The sequence below is a fragment of the Aythya ferina genome (assembly GCF_964211825.1).
Source record: "Aythya ferina genome assembly, chromosome: 32".
In the NCBI taxonomy this organism is placed as follows: domain Eukaryota; kingdom Metazoa; phylum Chordata; class Aves; order Anseriformes; family Anatidae; genus Aythya; species Aythya ferina.
The window spans coordinates 1,615,019-1,640,637 of NC_140329.1; the positions used below are offsets into that span (position 1 = coordinate 1,615,019).

Below are 25,619 nucleotides of genomic sequence, written 5' to 3' on the forward strand. Positions count from 1 at the left end.
ATTACTCTGTTTTCATGAATGTCTGTATTACAAATTGCTACAAATCCTTCCCTGCAAAGCAACTACAGATTGCAAGAAACTACTAAGTTACCACTAGGAAAGCAAATATGGGCTTGTGATGCTTTCCCTAAATCTGCACCAATAAATACTATTTGAGGTGCTATTGGTATGACGCTCATGAATCCACTTGGAGGAGGGAACAAGGCATGGCACCTTCCCCTTCTTTCTTTCAGGCTGGTCATGATAGCTCTTGAGAAATGTAAACATCATTGGGTAACCCTAACGACATGCTTCCAGACTGTGTTTCTAGCTTTTTCCAAGGGTAAACAAGTAAACAAAAGGTGTACTAGAGGTCTGTTGGCATAACTGCCTTGAATACAGAGAACGTCAAATAGTTTTCTACCTTGCCTGGTCTCACACAGGACCCTTTTGTTGTGGGGTTGCTGAGAGCCGAAGAGCAGGTGCTGAGGGCTACTACAACGGTGCACCGGCAGCAATAGCGCACTGACCTCCAAGTCCTCCAAGCTCAAGAGATATGCATTCCTGTGAGCAAAATGTCAAAGGGGGCAGGAAACCTGCTTGAATGATCAAGGAGATACATGAGTGACTTAATGGAAGAAGGAAGTATACATAAAAAGGGACAAGCCACTTGGGAAGAATATAGGGACATAGTCCGAGAAAAGGTCTTTTTCAAATATATCAAGAGCAGAAGGAAGAGGAAGGAAAATGTGGGCCCACTGCTTAATGAGGTGGGTGCCCTCATGATAAAGGATACAGAGAAGGCAGAATTACTGAATGCCTTCTTTGCTTCAGTCTTCACTGCTAAGAGCAGCCCTCTGGAATCTCTGGCATTAGGAACAAGGGAGGAAATCTGGAGAAACGAGGACTTTCCGTTGGTTGAAGAGGATCAGGTCAGAGATCTCTTAGGCAAACTTGACAGCCACAAATCCATGAACCCTAAAGGGTATATCCATGAGTTCTGAGGGAGCTGACAGATGTTACTGATGGCCAATCATTTTTGAAATGTCATGGAGAACAGGAGAGCTGCCTCAAGACTGGAAGAAAGCTCATGTCATACCGCTCTTCAACAAGGGCAAGAAGGAGGACCCAGGCAACTACAGGCTGGTCAGCCTCACCTCTGTCCCTGGAAAGGCAATGGAACAGTTCATCCTGGAGGTCATCTCCAGCAGGTGGAAGAGAAGAAGGTGATCAGGAGTAGTCAGCATGGGTTCACCAAGGGCAACCATTCTTCACCAACTTGATAGGCTTCTATGATGGAATGACTAGCTGAGTGGGTGAGGGGAGAGCAGCAGATGTTGTCTACTTTGACTTCAGCAAGGCTTTCAGCACTGTCTCCCATAACATCCTCATAGGCAAGCTCAGGAAGTGTGAGATGGAGGAGTGGTCGGTGAGGTGGGATGTAAGCTGGCTGGCTGGCAGAGTTCAGAGGGTCATGCTTAGTGGAACAGAGTCTAGTTGGAGTCCTGTAGCCAGCAGTGTCTCCCAGGGACCTACACTGAGTCCAGTCCTGTTCAACTTATTTGTCAATGACCTGGATGATGGAATAGAGTGCACCCTTGTCCTGGTTTCAGTTAGGACAGAGTTCATTTTCCTCCTAGTAGGTGGAAGGGTGCTATGTTTTGGATTAGGATGAGAAGAGTGCTGAGAAGAGTGCTCAGCAATTGTAAAGATGTGCTGTTTTGTGTCAAAGTGCTCTGTTTTGAGTCAAAGCTCTCCTCAGGCTCTCCTCAAAGCTCCACTCAAGCTCTCCTGCTCAGATTCCTACCTCAGGAAAGTTGGGGTACTTGCGTTCAGTGTCTGTTTAGCAGTTGGATGTTTTGTTTCCATTGTGCTCTGTCCTATGTGCAGGTTGTCAGGGCTGTGCTGAGGATGCCCTCTGAGCAGGGCCAGCACAAAGCCTTTTCCACATGCCTCCCTCAGTTGGCCGTGGTCTCCCTGCATAGCATCACTGCCATGGTTGCCTACCTGAAGCCTCCCTCCACCACCTCCCTATTCCTGGGCCTGGTGGTTTCAGTTCTATACTCGGTGTTGCCTCCAGCAGTGAAACGCTCACCTACAGCATGAGGAACAAGGAGCTAAAGGAGGCACTGAGGATGTTATTCTAATCTACAGTATTTCCCCATCAATGAAGTACCTGCACATCTTCCTCACATATACCTGGGCAAGGCAGAAACACCTTTGTTCGTATACTTCAAAATTGCTTTTCATTCTTTGCAATGCTAGTCCAATAAAAACATTTTTCTCCATCTCACTTCTTCGACCTTTTGTTGTTGTTGTCTTTCATGTTTTTTAACCCAAAGACCTCATTTACAGGCGCTGGTAAGATCTTGGTAATTAACCAAATAAAATAACTAGCAGGTAGTCATTTTCTGTGACTCTTCTTTCTCATAATTTCTCTTCAGGTACAGCAGAGGTTGTGGAATGAAAAAACCAGCTGCAATGTGGAGGAAAAGCAGAGATGTGGCTGAGGGACTCGATGGTTTTTTTCTACAGTACACTGTACCAAAAAGTTCTCCTAGGCCTCTGTAATCAGTAAAAGAGATCAAAGATGAGAAGAGCATGTACTAAGAGGAATGCCCTGAAAAGCCATGAAGACAAGGGCCATTTTCTGCCCCTGCAGGGGACTAACACCAAGCAAGGCCCAATTTGGGAAGCAGCCCTGTCGGACTTTCTTGGTGGGCAGTGAGCTGGGCAGGAGGCAGCCATGTGCCCTGGGAGCACAGGAGGGAAGGCTGAGGGGCACCTCACTGCAGCCTGTCAGGAGCTGCAAGGCGCTCAGGGAGCATCCAGGGCCAGGATCTGCCTCATGACCACAAGGTCTGTCTGCCCTCTCTTCCTGCCATACTTCGTGCAGTGTCTGCAGCAGAGGGGACCTGTAACCAGCCCCTGCATGGGGCTCTGCCACCCGCCTGGCCCTGGCCCTCTCCAGCGCCCTCCTTGCTGCTCTCTGATGCACGCCAACACCTCCCCATGTGTGCTGGCCAGCACATCTGCTGAGGGCCAGTGCGGCTGCTGCAGGGGCAGGGAGCTCAGCATGGCCCTTGCAGCCCCCTACCCTGGGCCTGCCTCTCCCCTTGGCCTCGGCCCCAGCCCCGGCCTTGTCTCTGCTGGCAGGAGTACTCTTGGCATACGCTTCCTGGCCTCCCCTCACCTGCGCACTGCTGCTGCCCACTCAGGCTGCTGGCACAAATGTGTCCTCACCAGCAGCACCACCCCTTGGGATACTTCTCCTGGTGTTTCTGAACAATCAAGTTTACTGGACTGTGTATGTTTAATGGCCTGGCACATCACACCCACAAATGTGTCAGGCTCTACTGGACACCGGTGCACAGTGTACCCTAATGCCATCAAGATTTAAAGAGGTAGAACCCACCTGTATTTCTGGAGTAACAGGAGGATCCCAGCAGTTAACTGTACTGGAGGCTGAAGGGAGTCTAACTGGGAAGGAATGGCAAAAGCACCCCATTGTGTCTGGCCTGAAGGCTATGTGCATCCTCAGCATAGACTGTTTCAGGAGAAGGTACTTCAAAGTTCCAAGAGGGCACCACCAGTTGGCTTTTGGCATAGCTGCCTTGGAGACTGGGGAATCTTAAACAGTTGTCTACCTTGCTTGGCCTTCCACAGAATCCTTCTGTTGCGGGTTCGCTGAGGGTTGAAGAACAGCAGGTGCCAATGACTACCATGGTGGTGCACCTGAGGCAGCATCGTGCTAACCGAGACTCCCTGATTGCCATCCATGAGCTGGTTCATTGACTGGAGAGCCAAGGTGTAGCTGTAGAACTTGGTAGCATGGTTTAGTGATGGACTTGTCAATACTAAGGTAAAGTTGCGTGACTTGGTTTACACGTCCTTGAGTAGTGTAAGGCACAATGCAATTCTTTTTGCCTTCTGCATCTATAGCACAAGAAGCATGACTTTGTCCTACTCTATTGACTGGGCACGTCTTTTCACATTACTCAATTTAGGTTTCTGTGGCTCGAAGGGGACAATTTCCCCAAAGAGTCTAAGCTCATGGGTACAGCTATGGCCACTTGAAGATATATTTTCTTTACTTTTCTTCCTGAGTTTTCCACAGAAGACTCATAAGAGACCATGGGTGTCCAGGTGTCTACTAAGATTTAAGCTGAATTTCTCAGATTCCAACAGTTATTTCAATTATAATATTTTATTTTAAAATTCAATTTAATTTAATTTAATTTTATTTTATTTTATTTTATTTTATTTTATTTTATTTTATTTATTTTAAATTTTTTTAAGTTATTTTAAGTTATTTTATTATATATTTTGTTCCCAAAGAAGACATGATTTGTCTTAGAAAGGGTTTCATGTGCTGGGCTGGGCTGCAGTTACAGGGACAAAGACCACTGCTGGCCCTGGAGGTGTCAGACCTCCAGACTCTGCTTTTCCTCCTGATAGAGGTCTCCAAAGAAGTCACCCAGGATGAAGAGCAATAGGAGAATGATGCTCAAAATTGAACTGCAGCAAAATTCAGACTTTGAAACAAGAAAATATTTTTATTACGTGCTTTTTGAAATCTTCTTCCTTAACTACATCATGCAAGCTCTGCCATTAGCTGCACGAGCTGTGGAGATGTGAAGAAAACTGTGGTAGAGATGTTAGGAGTTTCTTCATTTTAATGAGGTCCATGGTGTATTTTGGTGCTGAGTCTATGAAGATCAGATACTGAGAGGAAAGTGATGTAACCGCTTGAGCAAGTCAAGTCAGGAGGCACAAAAGTTGAAGTGACTTGGAATGTTAAAGGGCCCCACTGAGGGCTGTTACTAACAAAGCCTCCCCAGGGCCTTGTTAGGAGGCCATGATTACAGACAGGCAAAGCGCTGTGCTGAGAAAAGTCTTGGTTGGTTTTAGTGAAGCAGAAGATTCAAGGCCTGCCACCAGCTACTGGAGGGGAGATCTTGTACCCCATGTCTGGCTCAGGGCTCTTCCTGGGGATCTGTGGGATGTTCTGGGCAGTGTGATGCCATGAGAAGAACAGTGGTGTGACACCTCCCAGCCTCTGCAAGGGTTGCAAGGAAGGAAGGAGGCCCCACTGCAATGACTACATCTCGTCACCTCATAAGCTCTAGACAAGGGGACAAAAACTTCAGGGCTGTTGGGACCTTCCCTTCTCACTAGCAACCTCTGACTTCTCCTCTGAAGGCATTCCTATGCTATTCCACACTTTGACTTATTTCCTTGAAGACTGCAAACACCCATGTCTGTTCACCACCTTGCTCTCATCCTGGCATTTCCATCGTTTCACCCATGTCTCATCAACCTTCGCCAGGTATTCCTTAAAACAAAATGGTTTTGATCACAGACACTCTTTGGGTGACCTCTGGCACAACAGCAATACCCTTTGAGGGACATTTCTTCCTCATCAAGGCCAGTGCCAACATTCCAGGGCACAGTTTGTGGAAGCTTTTACTCTCTTGATGTTTCCTACTATCAAAGAAAGCTCCATCAGAGTGAAAACCACTCCTGAAGTAGGCATCCCAACCCAGCAGACTCCTTGTGGCCTGGCACCCAACCAGACACAAGTCACCTCAGCAGCATCTCCCAAGCCATGGGCCTGCTACTGGCCTTGCAGCTTCTTGGCTACACACAGCCAAGCCTTGTGCCTCCTGCTGTTCAGTCGTGGACTCAAGCAGAATCACAGAATCACAGAATCACAGAATTTTCTAGGTTGGAAGAGACCTCAAGATCATCGAGTCCAACCTCTGACCTAACGCTAACAGTCCCCACTAAACCATTTCCCTAAGCTCTACATCTAAACGTCTTTTGAAGACTTCCAGGGATGGTGACTCCACCACTTCCCTGGGCAGCCTGTTCCAGTGCCTCACAACCCTTTCAGTGAAGAAGTTCTTCCTAACATCTAACCTAAAACTCCCCTGGCTCAACTTAAGCCCATTCCCCCTCATCCTGTCACCAGGCACGTGGGAGAACAGGCCAACCCCCACCTCGCTACAGCCTCCCTTGAGGTACCTATAGAGAGCGATAAGGTCGCCCCTGAGCCTCCTCTTCTCCAGGTTGAACAAGCCCAGCTCCCTCAGCCGCTCCTCGTAGGACTTGTTCTCTTACAGAAGGGACAGAACAACCCATATGGGGGCCTTCTTTCTGTCTGGGTCCTCCTGGGTCTGGAGGCAGACGGGATCCCACAGTCAGCATGCCAAGCAGGTGCTTCTCCTGGCCTAGCAGGGCCACTGGCAGATGTCAGCCCAAAAGTACAGATCCCAGGGAGAAGTCAAGGGTGACCTGACAGCTACAGGCAAAAGTGACCTCACAGTCCCTTTCCATGACACATTCTTTCTGCTGTCCTATCCACTGCAGAGACGGAAGTGACCTCACAGTTCCTTTCTGTGACACGTTCCTGCTGCTTCCCTATCCACTGCAGAGACAGAAGTGACCTCACAGTCCCTGCCACAGTCACATTCGTCCTGCTGCAGCAGGAGATCCTGAGGTAGAGCTGACCTCCTTCTACTCTCCTAGGGACTAGATTTGACCTTTCTGGGTTAGATATTAAGCAAAGTTTTAGATGGAGCGTTTGGTGTTCTCCTTGTGGTGTCAGGTCTCTGGTTAGGGTATGGGCAAGCATTATGCTTAAGGGTTTTGTTTACGTCTGTCAAGAAGTCTACGATGAAATAGAGCAATTTAATGGTAGTGTTAGGGGCAGTGATTCAGGTGAGCAAGAGAGTAAATGTAAGAGAAAGGGGCTATGGGCTGAATTATTCTTCAGGTAATACTTGGATTTCTGCATTAAAATAGTGAATTTCTGCACACACTGAGAAAAAGTCTCTCTCCAGCTTTTCTGTTGGCCCACTTTAAGGACTGGATGGATGCTCTAAGGTCTCCTCAGAGCCTTCTCCAGGCTCAACAACACCAACTCCCTCAGCCTGTTTTAATAGGAGAGGTACTCCAGCCCCTTCATCATCCTTGTGGTCCTTGTCTGGACTCACTCTAATAGCTTCAAGTCATTCTTGTATTGGGAGCCTCAGAGATGAATGCAGTACTCCAGGTGGCGTCTCATGAGAGCAGGTGGGAGTCTCATGAGGTTCCCGCAAGCAACCTCTCAAGCCTGTCCAGTTCCTTACTGCCAAGAAGGAACATGACGACCTATAGCCAGGCCTTCTTCCTGTAAGGGTCCTACTGGCTGTGTAGGCAGAGGGGATCTCACAGTCGGCATGGCAATCGAGTGTCTGCTTGTACTGGGTCTGACAGGGATGGAGTTAACTTGCCCTGCGGCAGCCCACATAGTGTTGTGCTCTGCGCAAGGGGAACTTGCTCAAGGACTCCTCCTAGCATGGCATCAGCCACAAATGAGCTGAAAATGTGCTCCGTGTCATTTAAAGGGAGATAACAAAGAGGGTCAATGGTGTTGACCCAAGTGCCCATGACTGAGGGATGCTGCTGGTATCTGGCTGGCAGGAGGACTTTGTACCACTGATGTCCAGCCACCCTCCCCCTCACATCATCATCATCCCTTTCTTCAGTCCAAATATCACCAGTCTGGCTAAAGGGAGACTCCAGAAGAGCATGGCAAAGGCCTTGATAAAGTCCAGGTTCACCACATTGCCTTCTTTCCCCTTCCCTACTGCTTCAGCAATATCGTTATTTTTTATGCCACATACCTGAAGATGGCTGTGGCAGGACTTTCGCCATCATGTCAGCAGGAGCAGAGGTGACTTTTATTTTATTTATTTGTTTGTTTATTTATTAATAAACAAACCTTTTATTTATTTGTTTGTTTATTTATTGTCATTCCTTAATATGCTTTTGATGCCTGCCTTTTCCAAGTCCCCAGAAATCTCTGAGCCAAACCTCTGACAGCCCAGTCCAGAAAGTCACGGTAGTGTGACATGGAGGAGAGGAGCATCTGTATTGAATCTGTGCAAGAGGCATGACAGAAATCTCACAGGGAAAACAGGGGTTGTTTCTGGAGTCACACAGGGCAGCGTCAGGGCTCTGTGAGGTGCCTATGTCTGAGCTGGCCTCCCATGCTCCTCATACACATGGGGCTGTTGAGAGACAAAGGTCCTTGCCTTGCACATACACAGGCAGTGCACTGCAGTGCCTGCAGTGAACCTTTGGCTCCTGCAGTCACTGCCAGAGGCTGGGAGGCACCTCGGCCATGTGGTGCCTCGCCCTGCTCTGCCCTCCCCTGAGATACCCCGGGACATGAGGAATGGGCACAGGGACCTCGGTTCAAGGAAGCACATCCCAGAGCTGCCTTCAGGTGGCTTCCCAGGGGACGTTACTTGGTCTTGTGACACTATCTGTCCAGCTGACCTTCATGAGACTTCTAGGAATAGCTGATGGCCTTTGTGCTCCTTTGTGTTCATCTCTCCACACGCATATGATGTGCCTGCTGTCACCAGCATTGGGTTTCTCTTTCCATGTCTCAGCCATTTCTGAACCTCCTGCCCATACACCCCACAGCTCTGAGCTTGTGATGGTGGTCTGCAGAGTATGAAAAATGACCAAAAGAAAACCTTGTTCCTGCAATGCTTTATGAGTCATATGAAGAAGACAATGAGATTTTTTTTTTTTTTAAATATCAGGTCATCTGTTTCCTCAAGGCATCCTTGAGCTCCTGGTTTCTCATGCTGTAGATGAAGGGATTCACTGCTGCAGGCACCACTGAGTACAGAACTGCCACCACAAGGTCAAGGGATGGTGAAGAGATGGAGGGGGGCTTCAAGTGGGCAAACAGGACAGTGCTGACAAAGAGGGAGACCACGGCCAGGTGAGGGAGGTATGTGGAAAAGGCTTTGTGCCTGCCTTGCTCAGAGGGCATCCTCAGCACTGCCCTGAAGATCTGCACATAGGATAACACAATGAAAACAAAACAACCGAAGAGTAAAGAAAAACTGAAAACAAGTAGCTCAAATTCCCTGAGGTAGGCATTTGAGCAGGAAAGCTTGAGGATCTGTGTGATTTCACAAAAGAACTGGTCCACAGCATTGCCGTGGCAGAGGGGCAGAAGACGAAAAAGAGGACTTGTGCAAAACACCCTTGATAGGAGATGGTCCTGGTGTCCCAGAGGGCATTGGCCATGGCTTTGGGCAGAGTGGTGGAGATGCAGCCCAGATCGAGGAGGGTGAGTTTGAGGAGGAAGAAGTACATGGGGGTGTGCAGGCGGTGGTCACAGGCTACGGCGCTGAGGATGAGGCCATTGCCCAGGAGGGAAGCCAGGTAGATGCCCAGGAAGAGCGCGAAGTGCAGGAGCTGCAGCTCGCGTGTCTGCTAATGCCAGCGGGAGGAATTCACTCACAGAACAGCTGTTGGGCATTTTCTGACATAGAACACAGTTGTCTGTTGAAAAAGAGAAGGCAGAACAAAGTTAGAAGAGAATTCTCTGAGGAAAACATATTGAAAGTCTTAGAACACTCTCATCCCAAGCCTCTCTCTTTGCAGGAGAATCCTTCTGCATCTCTCTCTCTTGAGTCCTGGAGGATTCTTTCTGAGGCTGACATTGGGAGCAGGGATTCCTGTGGGCTCCAGAGGAGTCTTTCCTGCTGTGAAGCATTTGAGAAGCAGGAACAAGGGGGAAACTGAAGTTCAGTCCACTTATAAGATCCATGAACTTCACAGCGCAGTTCCAAAGAACACCTCCCTCCAGTATAGAGCAAGGCAGATTTTCTTATGCTTAGTACAACAAGCACACTCTACTGTTTCCCAATATGTAGAGAGCTTAATGCAGAGAAGCCCCTTTTCCAGTGCAGATGGACAGAATCCTCACCTTGTCTGCAGGTGCATGAGCAGGATCTCAGCTTCTCCCTCTTCGCCAGGGCTGCAGAGGCCTCACTCCAGCTGCCCACAGACAGCCATTCATCAGCACGGACATGGCCTTAGTGCAGAGGTGTCTTCTCCTTGGGGCGTCAGGAGAACACAAGGATGCCAAGAGAGAGCTGCATCCTGCTGGAGAGCAGCCTGCAGCCCAGGAGAACACCCCACGGACAAAACTGAATAGCCACAAGCTGGGCTGTCCCAGCATCCCGGCTACACCCCTGCAGTGTCTGGAGGAGGCTTATCGCTTGGCTCTTGGTTGTCCAGGGGCAGCTGTGTTATGGATCTGCATGGATCTGGGATTTTTAGTGTGGATTTGGTGGACTCGCCGAGAGTGGTCTTGGGGCTTAATGCTGGATGAATTAATCCAGCCCATTCGGCATCCATATTTATCTAGGTCTTGGACAAATTCACTCCATGTGGGAATAAGAGAGTTTGGATTCCGCCTACGACCACGATCAACATCCCTACAAGCAGCTTGTATGCGATCCTGGGTGTTTGCTACAAACATCTTAAGACAATCAGGGAGTCCACGAATGAGAGGGGTTAATTGAACCGGGTCAATAGGAGCTAACATCGGGGATTTCCTAAATTCATCTCTTTCATATATCGCCTGAATACAGGCTGCTTTTTGTACTGCTACAGCCAGGTCAGAATAGCCTGTAGCTCTAATTTTCAGGGGTTCCCCTCTCTCTTGGGGATCTATACCACCTGCCCAATATGCCGCCCGTGCAGTGATAGAGTAACTATGGTCTCCTGGTGTGGTGGTTAAAAACACTCCAGGTCCCCAAAAGCCACCTGTTTCTTCCTCACTCAACATAATTCGATCTCCTCCTTCAAGAGAAACTCACCACACATACTTCACTTCCGATTCCCCTGGTCGCCTTGAGAACTTCTCCTGTATTTTAATCAGCTCCTCCGGCGACCGTGGAATCATTCGCACAGTAGTGCGGATTTTATCATTATCATCAACAGTAGTCTCAGTCTTAACCAAAGGTCTCAAGGAAATCGATTGAGGTTCAGAATCAGAAATCTCTTCAACACTATCATCACTGTCAGACCAGATATCACCATCCCAACTTTCAGGGTCTGCATTATACAACAGTCTACAAATCTGCTTAACCAGAGCACAAGGCTGTATTTTAGTTAACAGATGACTAACCCTCTCCAGCAATTGTTTAAGATAATTATTTTCACTCACAAGTTTATCCACTCTGACTCCTAATGCTTTTCCTGTCTCCCTTTCAAAGGCCAATGATGACTTCAATATTTCATTCTCTGATTTCAAAGCGGTATGTTCCGCATCAGAGATCAGTTTGGGAGCAGGAGTTTCCTTAGCTTCTTGCTGAGCAAAAGTCAAACAGGCTCCTAACACAGCACAAATCACACCTTTACCCTTTCTTTGACCAATCTTTCGTGAAGCCTGACACTGCTCAATGCACTCCACCACTTTTTCCTCATCTTTCCAAAACTTTTGGGCCCACTCCTTCCCTGCCTGGGAAGGGGCACATTTGTATTTTTGCAGAAGTTTATCCATAGCAATCCTGCCAACTACGCCAATTTTACTGTCGCGTTAAGGGGTGTAGCTGATTAACCATTACGGGCCCGGTTGGATTCAGACTACTGAACCAGTCAGACATTCACCAAAAACACGTTAACCGTCTGGGGGTCCCGTCAGACATTCACCATCAAAGCATTAATGGTCTGGGGGTCTGCTCAGACATTAACCAAAAACGCATTAACCATCTGGGGGTCTGGTTAGATTCAGAACACTGAACTATCATGGATAACCACCCTCACCCTCGTTGCACTTAATGAGAGTTATCACAATGCAATCAAGTATGGTTTATTACAGCAACAGATAATCAGGTTCTTTTGGATTGCCAGTGATAGTGACTGTCTGCAAAAGCAAGCTAGTATGCATGAAATACACAGGTGTTATAGGTGTTATAGGTGTTACAGATGTTACAGGTGTTACAGGTGTTACAGGTGCGCAGCCTAGAAGTAAACGCATTAAAAGGATCAAAGACTCTTTAGAGATTTATAAGCAAGTATTCAGATCTCACCCAAAGGTGTCCCAGTGCCGGGGGAAGAGAGGCTCAGCCCGTCGACTGATCCCAGGAGTCAGGAGGTCCTAAGGATGTTGTATTTCCTCGGGATGGTATCTCCCCTGACGATGGTATCTTCCCTAACATCCCCTCTCTCTTGGGCCAATTTATATTATTTTCTATCTTTTAGGTGGAGCTTGAGTGGCTCTAGTCAACCATATCTTAGTTATGATTGGTGTAAAGTTTTCCCGTCTCTGTTTAAAGTAATAGGCTCCGAGAAATTCAGGGCGCATGCTCGGTGAGTGGTGGTCGCACCTTGGAGGAGGGTAGCTTTTGGGATGGAGGTGTGTTTTGGTATTATAATGATATTATAATGAGCAAAAAGTACACTAGGGTACAGCATTTGTCAAAACATGACAGGTCTTTGGCTCAGGGTGGCAAAAAGTGCAGCTTTGTGCACAAGAAAAATCGAGGCCCCACCTGATTACAGAGCCTAGCCGTGGTGTCTCCACTCCACTCTACGCTCCGTGCTGTTCCTTAGAGCTAGCACACCAAGTTTCCCCAGCGCGATAGCATCTAAGGTTGGGAGCCTAGGAAACACTCAGGTGATGCAGTTATGCCCTACCCTGAAAGCCTCTTCAATGCTGTACCTTTTCCTTAAAAATGTGAATGTTAGTTTTATTTTCCTAGTTACTTAAGGCAATTACACCACACAGTGATGCACCCATTTCCTGCCCAAACAATCTCTCTTGAGAGGTTTGCTACCTGCCTGGGGCCGGTATTTGTGACATCACAAAGAAGCTACGGAGCTTGTTCAAGCTGGTGGACTATCACCCACTGAGGCAAAGAGAACATTAAGAGAACATTAAGTACCTCAGCCTTTTCCTCAACTCTTGTGAATATGCTTCCCCCTACACCCCATACAGGATGAAGATTCACCTAAGTGCTCTTTTTTTTTTCTTTCTTTTTTTTTTTTCCCTTTTTTTTTTTTCTTATTTTAATGTATTTACACATAAAAATATGCAGCATATGTCTTTGAAGGTAATAGTCAGATTGAGCTTCAGTTGGGATTTGGCCATTCTGAATTTGTCCCTGCACAACTTCATGACATTCAGGATTCAATTCTACACAAAATGACTGCATGGATGGAAAGAAGCAAAGAAAAGGTGGAACCTGGCAACCTTCCATCCCCCAACCTTCTCTAAGTTTGTGCTGGAAATCCATTCAACTAGTTACTCCTGTATTATACAAACTGTCCTGCAACTGCTGATGCTGTTATCTTGTGAGAGACAGCACAATCAGGGTGAGCCATCTTCCTGAAGACATTAACTGCTGACAGAATGCAGCATTGCTTGGGGGAACCATGAGAAATTCCAGGATTTACCTTCAGAAACCTCCTGACATTTACAAGGAGAACAGCCTAGTTGTGAAGCAGAGGAAGAGGAACCCCACACATCAGAGCAGACTGGGACACTGCTGAGTGAGCAGTGCCCAGAAGGAGGAGGGCCTGGGCACCACAGGGGATGCCATATGAGTAGTGGTGTCTGCTCAGCAGGAACCAGGCCAGCTTCCTACAGAGCTGCCTTACAAGGAGCATAGTCACCAAGAAGATCCAAGTTATCAAACTCAGCTCAGATCTGGTGTAACACCACACAGACGTGTGTCTACAAATAGCCAATAAAGAGGTACAGGTCTGGGAGTCTCTAGGGTATCTAGGCTTGGAGAGGAGCAAGGGCTATGGCAAGGCTCAAAGTCTGAAAAGGTCCAATGTCTTTGTGTCCATGGCTACGGTTGTGTCTGTCACTGAGGCCAAAGAGGAGACAGCTTATTGTTAAAGCACCAGGGCCTCATTGCCTCCTCACCCCCACTCATGAAGCAGGCAGGGGTCGTACCATTCTCCTCACTTGGCCATGAACATCCCCATCTCCTACTGCCCCACAAAGAGACCCGAGTACTGCATGAAGGGAAAGGATCTCCCTTCCCAAGCGCTTGAGGTGAAGGCCTGGCCCTTGTGCTTGATGACACACATCCAGTTTGTCTACACATCAGTGTCACCTTTACATTGCCTTTGTCTCCTTGTCCTCACTGCCTCCAGGGTTCTGCTCTAATGAGCTCCAAGGGAGGCTGTATCAGTGCTGGCCCTCAGGGGGACACTGCAGGAAACTTGCCTCTGACTTGGACTTCTGGAGAGATGTCTTCAATTGTCTCTGAGTGCCTGAGGTTCGTGGGCTCATCAGCAAAGCCCCCAGAGGGGTGATTGCAGTGCCTTGGGCTGGTGCTGTGCTGCTGAGCTGGGCCGGGCTCGTGGGACAGAGAGAGCTCGTGGCAAGAGGTCCGTGGTGCAGAGAGACAGCTCTGCCCAGGAGCAGCTCCTCTGCACAGCGCAGCAGGGCTGGGGACTCTGACCACAGCACAGAGAGAGGAGACAGAGAGGAGAGAGGCACACAGAGAGGAGAGAAGGAGAGAGGGCTTGGAGGCAGTTGGGAGTGGGAGGATGCTGAGAGCTGCCTGCTGGAGAAATGTGCACAGCCCTTGACAAGGTAAGTGTCTGGCTGCAGGGCCATGCAGCTGCAGGTCCTGGAAGGATCTCCTGCTGGGTCTTGTTTCTGGGAGGGCAGTGGGCAATGCAGTAGGCTTTGAGAGTCCTGCTGGGTTGCCCTGTGAGGGGAGGAAGTCTGGCAGAAGCCCCTTGGAGTGCCCTAAGCCAGCTGCCCCGTCAGCCTAGAACACCCTGCCCTGGCTGGCCATGCCGGGCTCTCTGTCAGCTGCCCCATAGCTCCTGCAGCCATGGAGGTGCCCCTTGGCAGGTCCCTGTTGGTGGCAGGGTGCTGCAGGGCAGCGCTGAGCACAGCCGAGTGGGATGGAGTTTGTGAGCACGGGCAGGGGGAAAGAAGAGGTGGGCGCAGTGCAGCAGCTCCTGGCAGGGACAGCTGCAGGCAGCACAGAGGGGCAGGCGGCCAGAAGGAGCTGTTGCCAGAAACGCCGTGGCAGGGGGGATTCGGGCACCTCGTGGCCATGCCCTGCAGTGCAGACACCTTCCCCTGGAGCAGCCCCTCCCTGGCCTCCTCTCCCCCTGCTCCCAGTGCCACTCTCAGCCAGCACCAACCACAGCTCAAGCAGGAGAGATGCCAAAAGATTTTTGTGCAAAGAGAGAGGCTCAGGTTACGGGGTGCTTTAAGAGACACAATAGGTTTTCCTCAGAGAACTCTGTTTTAACATTCTTCTGCATTTTGCTCTTTACCTGGAAAGCATGTGTAAGGACAGCAAATGCCCAATGTCAGCTCTGTGAGTGAGTTCCTCCTGCTGGCATTCTCAGACACGCGAGAGCTTCAGCTCCTGCACTTCGCGCTCTTCCTGGGCATCTATCTGGCTGCCCTCCTGGGCAACGGCCTCATCCTCAGCGCCATAGCCTGCGACCACCGCCTCCACACCCCCATGTACTTCTTCCTGCTCAACCTCGCCCTCCTCGACCTGGGCTGCATCTCCACCACTCTCCCCAAAGCCATGGCCAATGCCATCAGGGACACCAGGGCCATCTCCTATCAAGGATGTGCTGCACAGGTCTTTTTCTTTTTGTTCTTTATATCAGCAGAATATTCCCTTCTCACTGTCATGGCCTACGACCGCTACATTGCCATCTGCAAGCCCCTGCACTACGGGAACCTCCTGGGCAGCAGAGCTTGTGCCCAGATGGCAGCAGCTGCCTGGGGCAGTGGCCTTCTTTATAGTGTCCTGCACACGGCCAATACATTTTCCCTGCCCCTCTGCCAAGGCAATGCTGTGGACCAGTTCTTCTGTGAGATCCCCCAGATTCTCAAGCTCTCCTGCTCAAAGTCATTCCTCAGGGAGGTTGGGCTTATTGTAGTGAGTGTTTCTTTAGTCTTTCTTAGTTTTGTTTTCATTGTGCTATCCTACACGCAGATCTTCAGGGCAGTGCTGAGGATGCCCTCTGAACAGGGCCGGCACAAAGCCTTTTCCACATGCCTCCCTCACGTGGCCGTGGTTTCCCTGTTTCTCAGTACTGGTATGTTTGCCTACCTGAAGCCCCCCTCCATCTCCTCTCAATCCTTGGATCTGGTGGTGGCTGTTGTGTACGCAGTCTTTCCTGCAGCTCTGAACCCCCTCATCTACAGCATGAGGAACCAGCAGCTCAAGGATGCCTTGTGGAAACTCTTCAGATACATGCTTCTTCATCAGTAATATTGAAGCCACCAATCCAGTCAAGACTCATGTTTTTTCTATAAAATTGTTAGAATACTGTTTTTTTATACTTCTTTGTAATATATTATACCGCATCTTTAGATTTTCATTTAATAATGGTATCTTTATTTTCATATATCTTAATTACTCTTATTTATTTATTTATTTATTTTTCACACAAATATCTCATGTGCCTGTAGAACCATGCCTGCCTTGTAGATAATTGAGAATCTGTCAGAGCCTGATTGGTCTCAGTATTCCTCTCTTCCCACCTCCTCTAGAGCTGGGGAGCACCCCCAGCACGCAGGAGGGCCTCAGGGCCAAGAGCCCAGCTGACACATGCAGGAGCAGCCCCGGTGGCCCTCGGGGCTGCCCCTCCCTGCCCGCTGGGCTCTGCCTCTCTGCTGCCTTCGGGTCGGGGCTGCTGCTTCCCTGGAGCCATGGCCATGACGAGCAGCAGGACGTGGCCTTTTCACTGCTGCTCTCTTTTGGCTTCCACATTTTGCTTCTTTTTTTCTGGGTAAGCCCTGATATCTTGTGTACCTTGGTGACAGACCTGTTTTCTCTGCAGTGACATCGCTGCGGCTGCAGGCAGCAGCAGGCACTGTGCAGCCCTGGGTCACAGCTGCCTCCCTTCTAGCACCACAGTAACAAATGGGGTTTTATTTGGGACATCCTGGAGTGAAGAACATAGACTTAAATTCCAAGGACACTCTGTGAGGGACCAAGGGCTTGACCAAGAGCTTTACGGCAGCACCTGACAACAACTGGTCTTGGACTCATCTGCATGGCACTTCCCCCCTGCAGTGGGGCTCATGGCCACTGTCAGCCTGGAGAGGAATCTGGAGCTGCCAGGAAATGTCAGGGGATCTGCAGGGAGAACATGCAACGCTGAGTTGGTAGGGATTAGAACCTCATAAAATTAACGGCCATCCAAAGAAGAGTTTGGTAAAGAAAAAGGGGAATATGAGGAGTCCATGGGCTAAGGACAGCTCTGCCATGCCAGGAGTGGTGGTGAAGAGCCAGCAGACAAATGTCCCTAAGAGTGTAGAGTAATTGAGGATAACCTTTTTGAGGCCTCATGGACCAGATCTGGTGCAGCACTCGCCTGCCCTTTGTGCCCGCAGAGACACCCCATGGCCCTGCCCAGCACTGCCCTGTGCTGCTGAGCCATCAGGGCAGATGGAAAGGGGGTCAGCAGCAGAGATCCCCATGGAGTTGGGTCTACTGCCCACCCTGAGCAGCACAGGCAGGGGGAGAGACCCCCGGGGATCCAAGGTCACCACAACCCCTGGCTCAGCACAGCAGCACTGCCAGCTCAGGGCCCTGTGGGGAGCACAGGGCAGGAAGCAGCAATGGCTGGCCAGGCCAGCACGGACACACTGCCCTGGGCAAGGCTCTCTTGGAGCAAGGATGGCCCTTGGGAAGAGCAGGGCAGCATTGCTGGGCCTGCACTGATGGGGAAAGGGCAAAGGGAAAGCTCTTTGTGCAGGCCCCTGCTCGGGGCAGGCTGCTCTGTGGCTGGGCCAGGCCTCTTGTGCTGGCCTGGGGAGCGGGGCTGGCCCTGCGGGGCACAGGCACTGTGTGCTGGGGATCTCCCAGGCAAGAGAGCAGGGCTCCTGCAGCTTCATGGACCTCCATCTATTTGCACCATGGACACCTCCTTGCTAAACGCATCCAGCAGATAAACACCTATCGGCCACCTGCTTTGTCTTCTTCTAGAGGAACTGGGGACAGAATAGCAAAACCAAGTAAAACTCACAAATTGTGAGCCACAGAAGGCCCTGATGCTGTGCAAGAAATGCTCAAAAACAGCAACCACAACTGTGGGTGACCATCACTGGTCACACAACCAAAACACAGTACCACAAGGGGCTGCTTTGCAGAGAGTAACTCCGTCCCACCAACAGCCAGTACAGGGCCCCTGATGGACAAGAAGACTCCCTCTGAGCTCTGGAAAGACCCAGAAAGGTGCTAATAAGCACCAGGACAATTGAGGAAGACTAAAAGCCCTTCTGAAGGGTCACTGAGTACCACCTGAGAGGCAGTGCTGGGCAGTGAGGAGGGCCAGGAGAAAGACTTGTGAGAAGGCTGTGAGAAACAAGGAAATCCGTGGCTTTAGCAGATCCTTAAAGTCCTGCCTGAGTCCCCAAATGGAAAGCAATCTATGTTTGTGGGTTGACGAGAAGGAAGTGGTGAGTCCCGAATGGGGGACAGGGCTGAAGGGCCCTTTGTGAAGCTGGAATGATGGAGAAGTGTCCACCCTGCATGTGTGCCTCAGCCTGGGAGCAGGGGCCTGCCCATGTTTTGGGATGGCTGGGCTGTGCTCAGCCATGCCCCAGGAGATGACCTTGCTCTCTTCCTCCCCACCACTCCCCACACGGGGCAGGCCCTCAGGAAACACCCCTGAGCCTGGAGATGCACCAACCTGCTGCAGTGAGGTGCCACTACTGCAGGGGAAGAAGGGAGGGTTGGAGAGACACATGGGGCCTGCGGGCAAGAGTAGTGTGGTCTGGGGAACTGAGTGCCTGGGAAAAGTTACCCTGGAGCCATAGGAGCCATTCTGGAAAGAAAACTTGTAGGCAGGAACCACACTTTTGTGGCAGTGCTGAGCTGCTGGGCATATTATGCAGGGTGCTCTGATGGACTTTTGTGTCCTTTCCCATCATGTCTTAAGTGACGCTTTTCTCAGGAATAGAGTAGCCAACAGAGCACTGACAGATACAAGGCTATTCCCCGGCTTCAACCTGTAAACTTAATTTCTAAACCTAAATGCTACTCAGCACCCTGACAGGAATTCACTACTCTAATGACTGACCTCAAAGTATCCCTAGAAGACAAAACTCAGCCCATAGCCGCTTCCCCTAGCTCTTACTCTCTTAATCACTCTGATTTCTGCTCTTAATACTAGCATTAAAATGGCCTATTTAACACTAGAAAACTGTTTAAGAGACCTAAACAAAACCCTAACTCCAAATGAATGTGTTGGGCCATGGACCTGATCAGCTTGTGGGCCACAAGGAGGAGATGGGCGGGAATACTCTGAGGAGCTCAGCTCTGCCTCATCATCTCCTGCCCCAGCAGCAGGAATGTGACTGTGGCAGGGACTGCGAGGTCAATTCTGTCTCTGCACTTGATAGGGCAGCAGCAGGAACGTGTCACGGAAAGGGACTGTGAGGTCAATTCTGTCTGGAGGTGGCAGGTCACCCTTGCCTTCTGCCTTGGATCTGCAGTTTTGGGCTGACATCTGGCAGTGGCCCTGCTAGGCCAGCAGAAGGCACCTGCTTGGCATGCTGACTGGGGGATCCCCTCTGCCTCCAGACCAGGAAGAAGGTCCCCATATGGGTTGTCCTGTCCCTTCTGCTTGAGTCCATTACTGGGCAGTAGCAGGCACAAGGCTTGGCTGTGTGTAGCCAAGAAGCTGCAAGGCCAGCAGCAGGCCCAGGGCTTGGAAGATGCTGCTGAGGTGACTTGTGTCTGGTTGGCTGAGAGGCCGCAAGGAGCCAGCTGGGTTGGGATGCCTACTTCAGGAGTGGTTTCCACCCTGATGGAGCTTTCTGTGGTAGTAGTAATGAGCAGGAGAGAAAAAACTGCTACAAAATGCACCATGGAAGATTTGCACTGGTCACGAGGAGGAAGAAATGTCCCTCAAAGGTTCATGCTGTGGTTCCAGAGGTCACCCAAAGAGTGTCTGTGATCAGACCCTAGCTTTGTGCTTCAAGGTACAGCTGGTGAGTGTTGACAAGACATGGGTGAGATGATGGAAATGCTGGGATTAGATCAAGGTGGTAAACAGAGATGAGTGTCTGCAAACTTTAGGGAAATAGGACAAAGTGTGACACAGCATAGGAAATTCTGAAGAGGACAAAGAGGTGGGTGCTGGCAAGAATTGAAGAATCCAACAGCTCTGAAATCTTTGTCCCTTTGTCTATAGCTTATGAGGAGACACGTTATGCTCATTGCGATGGGCCATCATTACTTCCTTGCTACCCTGTGGAGAGGCTGGGAGGTGTCTTACCAGTGTTCCTCTCGTGGCATCACACTGGCCACCATATCCCACAGACCCCAGAAAAAACCCTGAACCAGATATGGGGGTGCAGGATCTCCCCTCTAGTAGCCTTGGCCCTTCTGCTTCATCGAAGCAAACCAAAACTTTCATCAGCACAGCGCTTTGCCTGTCTGTAATCATGGCCTCCAGTTACCTGCCCTAACAAGTCTCTGGGGAGGCTTTGTTAGTAACAGCCCCCAGTGGGGCCCATTAATACTCCAGGTCACTTCAACTTGTCCTTCTGACTTTACTTGCTCAAACAATTGCATCATTCTCCTCCCAATACCTGAGCTTCATAGACAGCTCCAAATTGCACCATGGAACTCATTAAAATGCAGAAACTCCTAACATCTCCTCTGTAGTTTTATTCAAGACTTCAAGACTTGTAGAGCAAATTGTAGAGCTTTCATGGTGTAGTTAAGGAGGAATAGCACATAATAGAATCACAGAATCACAGAATCACAGAATTTCTAGGTTGGAAGAGACCTCAAGATCATCGAGTCCAACCTCTACCTAACGCTAACAATCCCCACTAAACCATATCCCTAAGCTCTACGTCTAAACATCTTTTAAAGACTTCCAGGGATGGTGACTCCACCACTTCCCTGGGCAGCCTGTTCCAATGCCTAACAACCCTTTCAGTAAAGAAGTTCTTCCTAACATCTAACCTAAAACTCCCCTGGCACAACTTTAGCCCGTTCCCCCTCGTCCTGTCACCAGGCACGTGGGAGAACAGACCAACCCCCACCTCGCTACAGCCTCCTTTAAGGTATCTGTAGAGAGCAATAAGGTTGCTCCTGAGCCTCCTCTTCTCAATATAATAAAAATATTTTCTCATCTTAAAGGTTGCATTGAGTTGACTTTTGTTTGGGAGCATTATTCCCTAATTGATAGTGATCTGGGGTGTCTCCCTCAGAGATGTGCTTGGGGAGGAAAAGCAGACTCTGGAGGTCTGACACTGCATGGACAACCTTGCTCCTCACCACTCCAGCCCTGCCATTTCTCTCATTGGCCACCTGGTGCTTGCTTCTCCTTTCCTTACACCAGACTTCACTCAAGACTGCAGCTGGATGTTACACCTCCTTTGCACCAGCTTGCACCTTCTTTCCTTAGAAACCTGGCTGCACATAGGTGCAGAAGGGATTTTCCTATTTCCAACCAAAGAAAATGAAATCATGCAGCAATTTTCAAAAAAACAAACAAACAAAAAAAAAAAAAACAAAAACAACCAAAAAAAAAAAAAAAAACCAGCAAGATCCTCATGTTGTATGCCTTCTGTGAGGTTGACCTTCCCAAAAGGATGACTGTACAAGAACTGTTTTATACTGATACATAGGACATTAAAAATAACAGTGTAAGTATTGATTCATATCATATGAATTCAATGAGTAATGATGAGGTTCTTGCTAAGGAAACAATTAGACAGACGGCTGACAGATGGACAAGCTGAGCTGCTTCTACCTGACACTCAGAGCAGCCACTGGGTCAGTGAGAGCAGTCTGACTGATCAAAGAGTAAGGGGAGGGCAAACCAGGAGAACCATGGGATGTACATGGGTCCAGACAGGCTGCTGGAAAGGGGGCATTCAGCAGGGTCTGTTTAGTCAAAACTTGTGGATGTGCCTGGAAGATGAGGGAGCACATCACGACAGGAAAAGAGATGACTGTGAATACAGGTGAACACCAGTAGTTCTTCTCCTGCAATGAACATACATCCTGAAAATTCACATTTCTTCATGGTAGAAACTACACTGTGTGACATTTCATGAAAGGGATTGAATCATTTGAAGTGATGAGTAGTTGCTCTATTAGTTAAGTACTAATGAAATTACTGGGTACTGAGGCAGAGCTTTGCTGTCTGACCATAAGCAATCAGGGAAAACCGCCAGAGACTCCGTTGTATTTGAGGTACTTCCCTGGATTTGCAACTATCAAAAAGGGCTTTCAGGAGACCAGAGCCCTCTGAGGGATTCAGGTGGAGCCAAGTGGAGATCCCAGGGTACCTCTACTTCTTGGTCTTTATCCCTGCTACTACAGTCCAGCCCAGCACACAAAACCTCTTCAAAGACAACACCCCTTCTGCAGTGAATTTCGGAGATTGACCTAAAGTTGAAATTACCATTGGGAACCCAAGATATTCTCCTTTCTTCCTAGTAGACAGCTGAGCATCCATTTACCATCTTGGGTCATCTGCAGCAAATTCAGTTTACAAGACTCAAGAACAGGAAACGTCAAATAGCCAGGATACAACCCATCAGCTTGCTGCACTTTGGGAATCCATCCCCTTCCAACTATGGGTATGAAAGTGCAAAATAAGAGATGACCCATCAGGTCAATGCACAGAGTAAGGGAAAGTCATAGGTATTGTGCTGGAGTGGCAGAAGGCAAAAGGCATTGCGTTGGGCCTCAGACTAATCAAGGAGACCTAATCCAGTTCATCTCTGAGATAAAGCAAACGCTTTAAAAATTGTGAAGGACACTGAATCATGGCCTAACATGAAGAAGGATGTACATCACTGGTGAAGGAACATTTTGTGCCATCAAAAAAGCAAACAAAAACTACAACACCTAAGGGTAACGTGTCCCACCCATGGCTCTCTCATCCCATGGGGTAGGAGAGAGGGAATTGACAGCCAAGGGACGCATTTGGGTGTGGAAGGTGGGGCCCAGCAGAGACAAGGAGTCAAGGCATTGGGGTGGGGGAGGCCAGCAGAAGCAGCCCAAGGGGTGGTGCTGCTTGTGAGGACACGTTTGTGGCAGCAGCCTGAGTGGGCAGCAGCTGTGCGCAGGCGAGGGGAGGCCAGCAAGCGCATGCCGAGAGCGCTCCTGCCAGCAGAGCCAAGGCCGGGGCCGAGCCCAAGAGCAGAGGCAGGCCCAGGCCAGGGGGCTGCAAGGGCCCTGTACTTTTTGGTACAAACTAAAACGAAACATGGAGTCCCTCAGCCCCATCTCTTTCTGCTGACTGTGAGACATGGATTTGCTCTCAGATCTTTTCCTCTGACAGTCTCAGCAATGCCCAGTGATTGGACAAGACATGGAAACTGCACACAGGAAAACACTTTTACTGTGAGCAATATCAAGAACTGGATCATGTTTCCAATACCAAGCACTCGATCAGGTTTCCCCAAAAGTGGGGGAGTCCTACTCAACTGGAGATACAACAAACCCAACTGGAAATGGGCCTGGGCTGCCTGGTGTAGGTGTCCATGCATGGCTAGTGGGGGTGGCTAGATGGGCTTTGGAGGTCCCCTCCAGTCTCAGTGAACGTATCACTCTGCAGAGCCTGGCACTGTTTCTGAGAACTTCTGTACAGTATCTTCAAACCATCTGGACACTGGGTGCTCATGGGCAGAGGATCTTCTGGGGATGAACTCGTTCATGATGTAACCCTGAGGACAACATGAAGCAGGGATTAGAAATGTCAGCAACACCTCTGCCCATAGCAGTGTTCCCTCCCCCTGCCTCCACTCTCCTGCCCCTTCTTTCCTTCAGGATTAGAGTCATAAAGGACCTCTGGAGGTTTCCAGTGCTAAGATCTGCACTGAGCAGGGAGAACTTTCACATCAGATCAGGCTGCTTCCTCAGTGCTTCCTCCACCTCACTTTTGAAAGCCATACTCCTAGGGGTGCTAGCTGGAAGGCCAGTGCTGATTCAGTGGTGCTACAAGACAGCAGTGTGGAAGAGAAGGGTGACCAGCACCAAAATGACCATGTCCTGCTGCTCTCAGTGTTCGTGGGTCCAAGAAAGTGGTGACCCTGACTCAATGGCTGCAGGGAGGGAGTGCCTGCCAGGGCAGAAAAGGGCAGCCCCAAAGGAGGACACCAGGGCTTTCCAGCATGTTGCAGCAGGGATCTTCATCCCACAACCACTGCTGTACCTGAGAAGAGTGTATGAGAAATGAGATCCACAGAAACTGACTACCTGCTGGTTCCTTTATTTAGTTAGCTACAAAGAACTTAGCAGCACCTCTACATGAGGTCTTTGGGTTAGAAGAAAAGGTAGAAGGAGATAGAAGAACAAAAATAACTTAAATTTATAAAATAAAATGATAAAAATAATATTTAGCATATTGGAATAATATTGAAAAGGATGAACTATTTTTGAAATATAGGAACAAAGATGTTTCTGCCTTCTCCAGCTATACTTCAGGGAATCACATGCAGAAGATGGCTTCTTCATCGAAATACTGAATATAGCAACAACATCCCCAGTGCCTCCTTGAGGTCTTTATTCCTCATGCTGTGGATGATGGGGTTCAATACGGGAGGCAACGCTGAGTACAAAACAGCCACCACCAGGTCCAGAAATGGAAAGGAGATAGAGGGGGGCTTCAGGTAGGCAAACATGGCAGTACTGAGATACAAGGAGACCACGGCCAGGTGAGGGAGGCATGTGGAAAAGGCTTTGTGACGGCCCTGCCCAGAGGGCATCCTCAGCACTGCCCTGAAGATCTGAGTATAGGAAAAAACAATAAAAACAAAACAACCAACACCTAAACAGGCACTAACCAGAAGAAACTTGACTTCTGTGAGGTAGGCATCTGAGCAGGAGAGCTTGAGGATCTGGGGGATCTCACAGAAGAACTGGTCCACAGCATTGCCTTGGCAGAGGGGCAGGGAAAATGTAGTGGCTGTGTGCAGGACAGCAATGAGAAAGCCACTGCCCCAGGCAGCTGCTGCCATCTGGGCACAAGCTCTGCTGCCCACGAGGTTCCTGTAGTGCAGGGGCTTGCAGATGGCAATGTAGCGGTCATAGGCCATGACAGTAAGAAGAGAATATTCTGCTGAAAACAAGAAGACAAACAGGAAGACCTGTGCAGCACATCCTGCATAGGAAATGGCCCTGGTGTCCCAGAGGGAATTGGCCATGGCTTTGGGGAGAGTGGTGGAGATGCAGCCCAGGTCGAGGAGGGCGAGGTTGAGCAGGAAGAAGTACATGGGGGTGTGCAGGCGCTGGTCGCAGGCTATGGTGGTGAGGATGAGGCCGTTGCCCAGGAGGGCAGCCAGGTAGATGCCCAGGAAGAGCGCGAAGTGCAGGAGCTGCAGCTCTCGCGTGTCTGAGAATGCCAGCAGGAGGAACTCACTCACAGAGCTGATGTTGGGCATTTCCTGCCCTTCATCAAGGACACTGCACAGAAGGAAAAATAAAGACTGTTAGGGGAAATTTCCCCGAACAATACTCATTTCTTTTCTCATTAGAGCCTTCATATTACCTTTCTTTCAAGGTGGCCTTTGTGTGCCTCCCTGGTTGTAGCCCTGCTTTGTGATTGCTGAATGTCCTGTACACAGCACACAACCACACAGCTCCACTGCAGTGGTAAATGTCGTTGCTATGGGCAAAAACCTCAGCCAGAAGTCACTTCCAGGAAGGCTGCTCTATCCATCCCCTAGTGCCCAGCTGCTGGCTGCTTGCAGCACTCAGCTGGGGGATGGATGCACACAGAGGTTGTGCTGAAAAACCACATCTCCTTGTCTGTAGATCATGAAGAACAGCTCAGAAAAGCCGTGGTGCAGTCTG

General features: G+C 49.5%; 2 protein-coding genes across 2 annotated transcripts; one reads left to right on the forward strand and one right to left on the reverse strand.

Moving 5' to 3' along the window:
• Positions 1-15,122: 15,122 nt before the first annotated feature.
• Positions 15,123-16,055, forward strand: LOC311425619 (olfactory receptor 14C36-like; the record flags this gene model as incomplete). The annotated part of the gene is made up of 1 exon (XM_084501560.1): positions 15,123-16,055. One exon carries the CDS (start codon positions 15,123-15,125, stop codon positions 16,053-16,055), a length of 933 nt encoding a protein of 310 aa, XP_084357686.1.
• Positions 16,056-24,277: 8,222 nt separating this feature from the next.
• Positions 24,278-25,207, reverse strand: LOC311425620 (olfactory receptor 14C36-like; the record flags this gene model as incomplete). Its single annotated transcript, XM_084501561.1, has 1 exon — positions 24,278-25,207. The coding sequence occupies one exon, from the start codon at positions 25,205-25,207 to the stop codon at positions 24,278-24,280; it is 930 nt and encodes a 309-aa protein (XP_084357687.1).
• Positions 25,208-25,619: the final 412 nt, after the last annotated feature.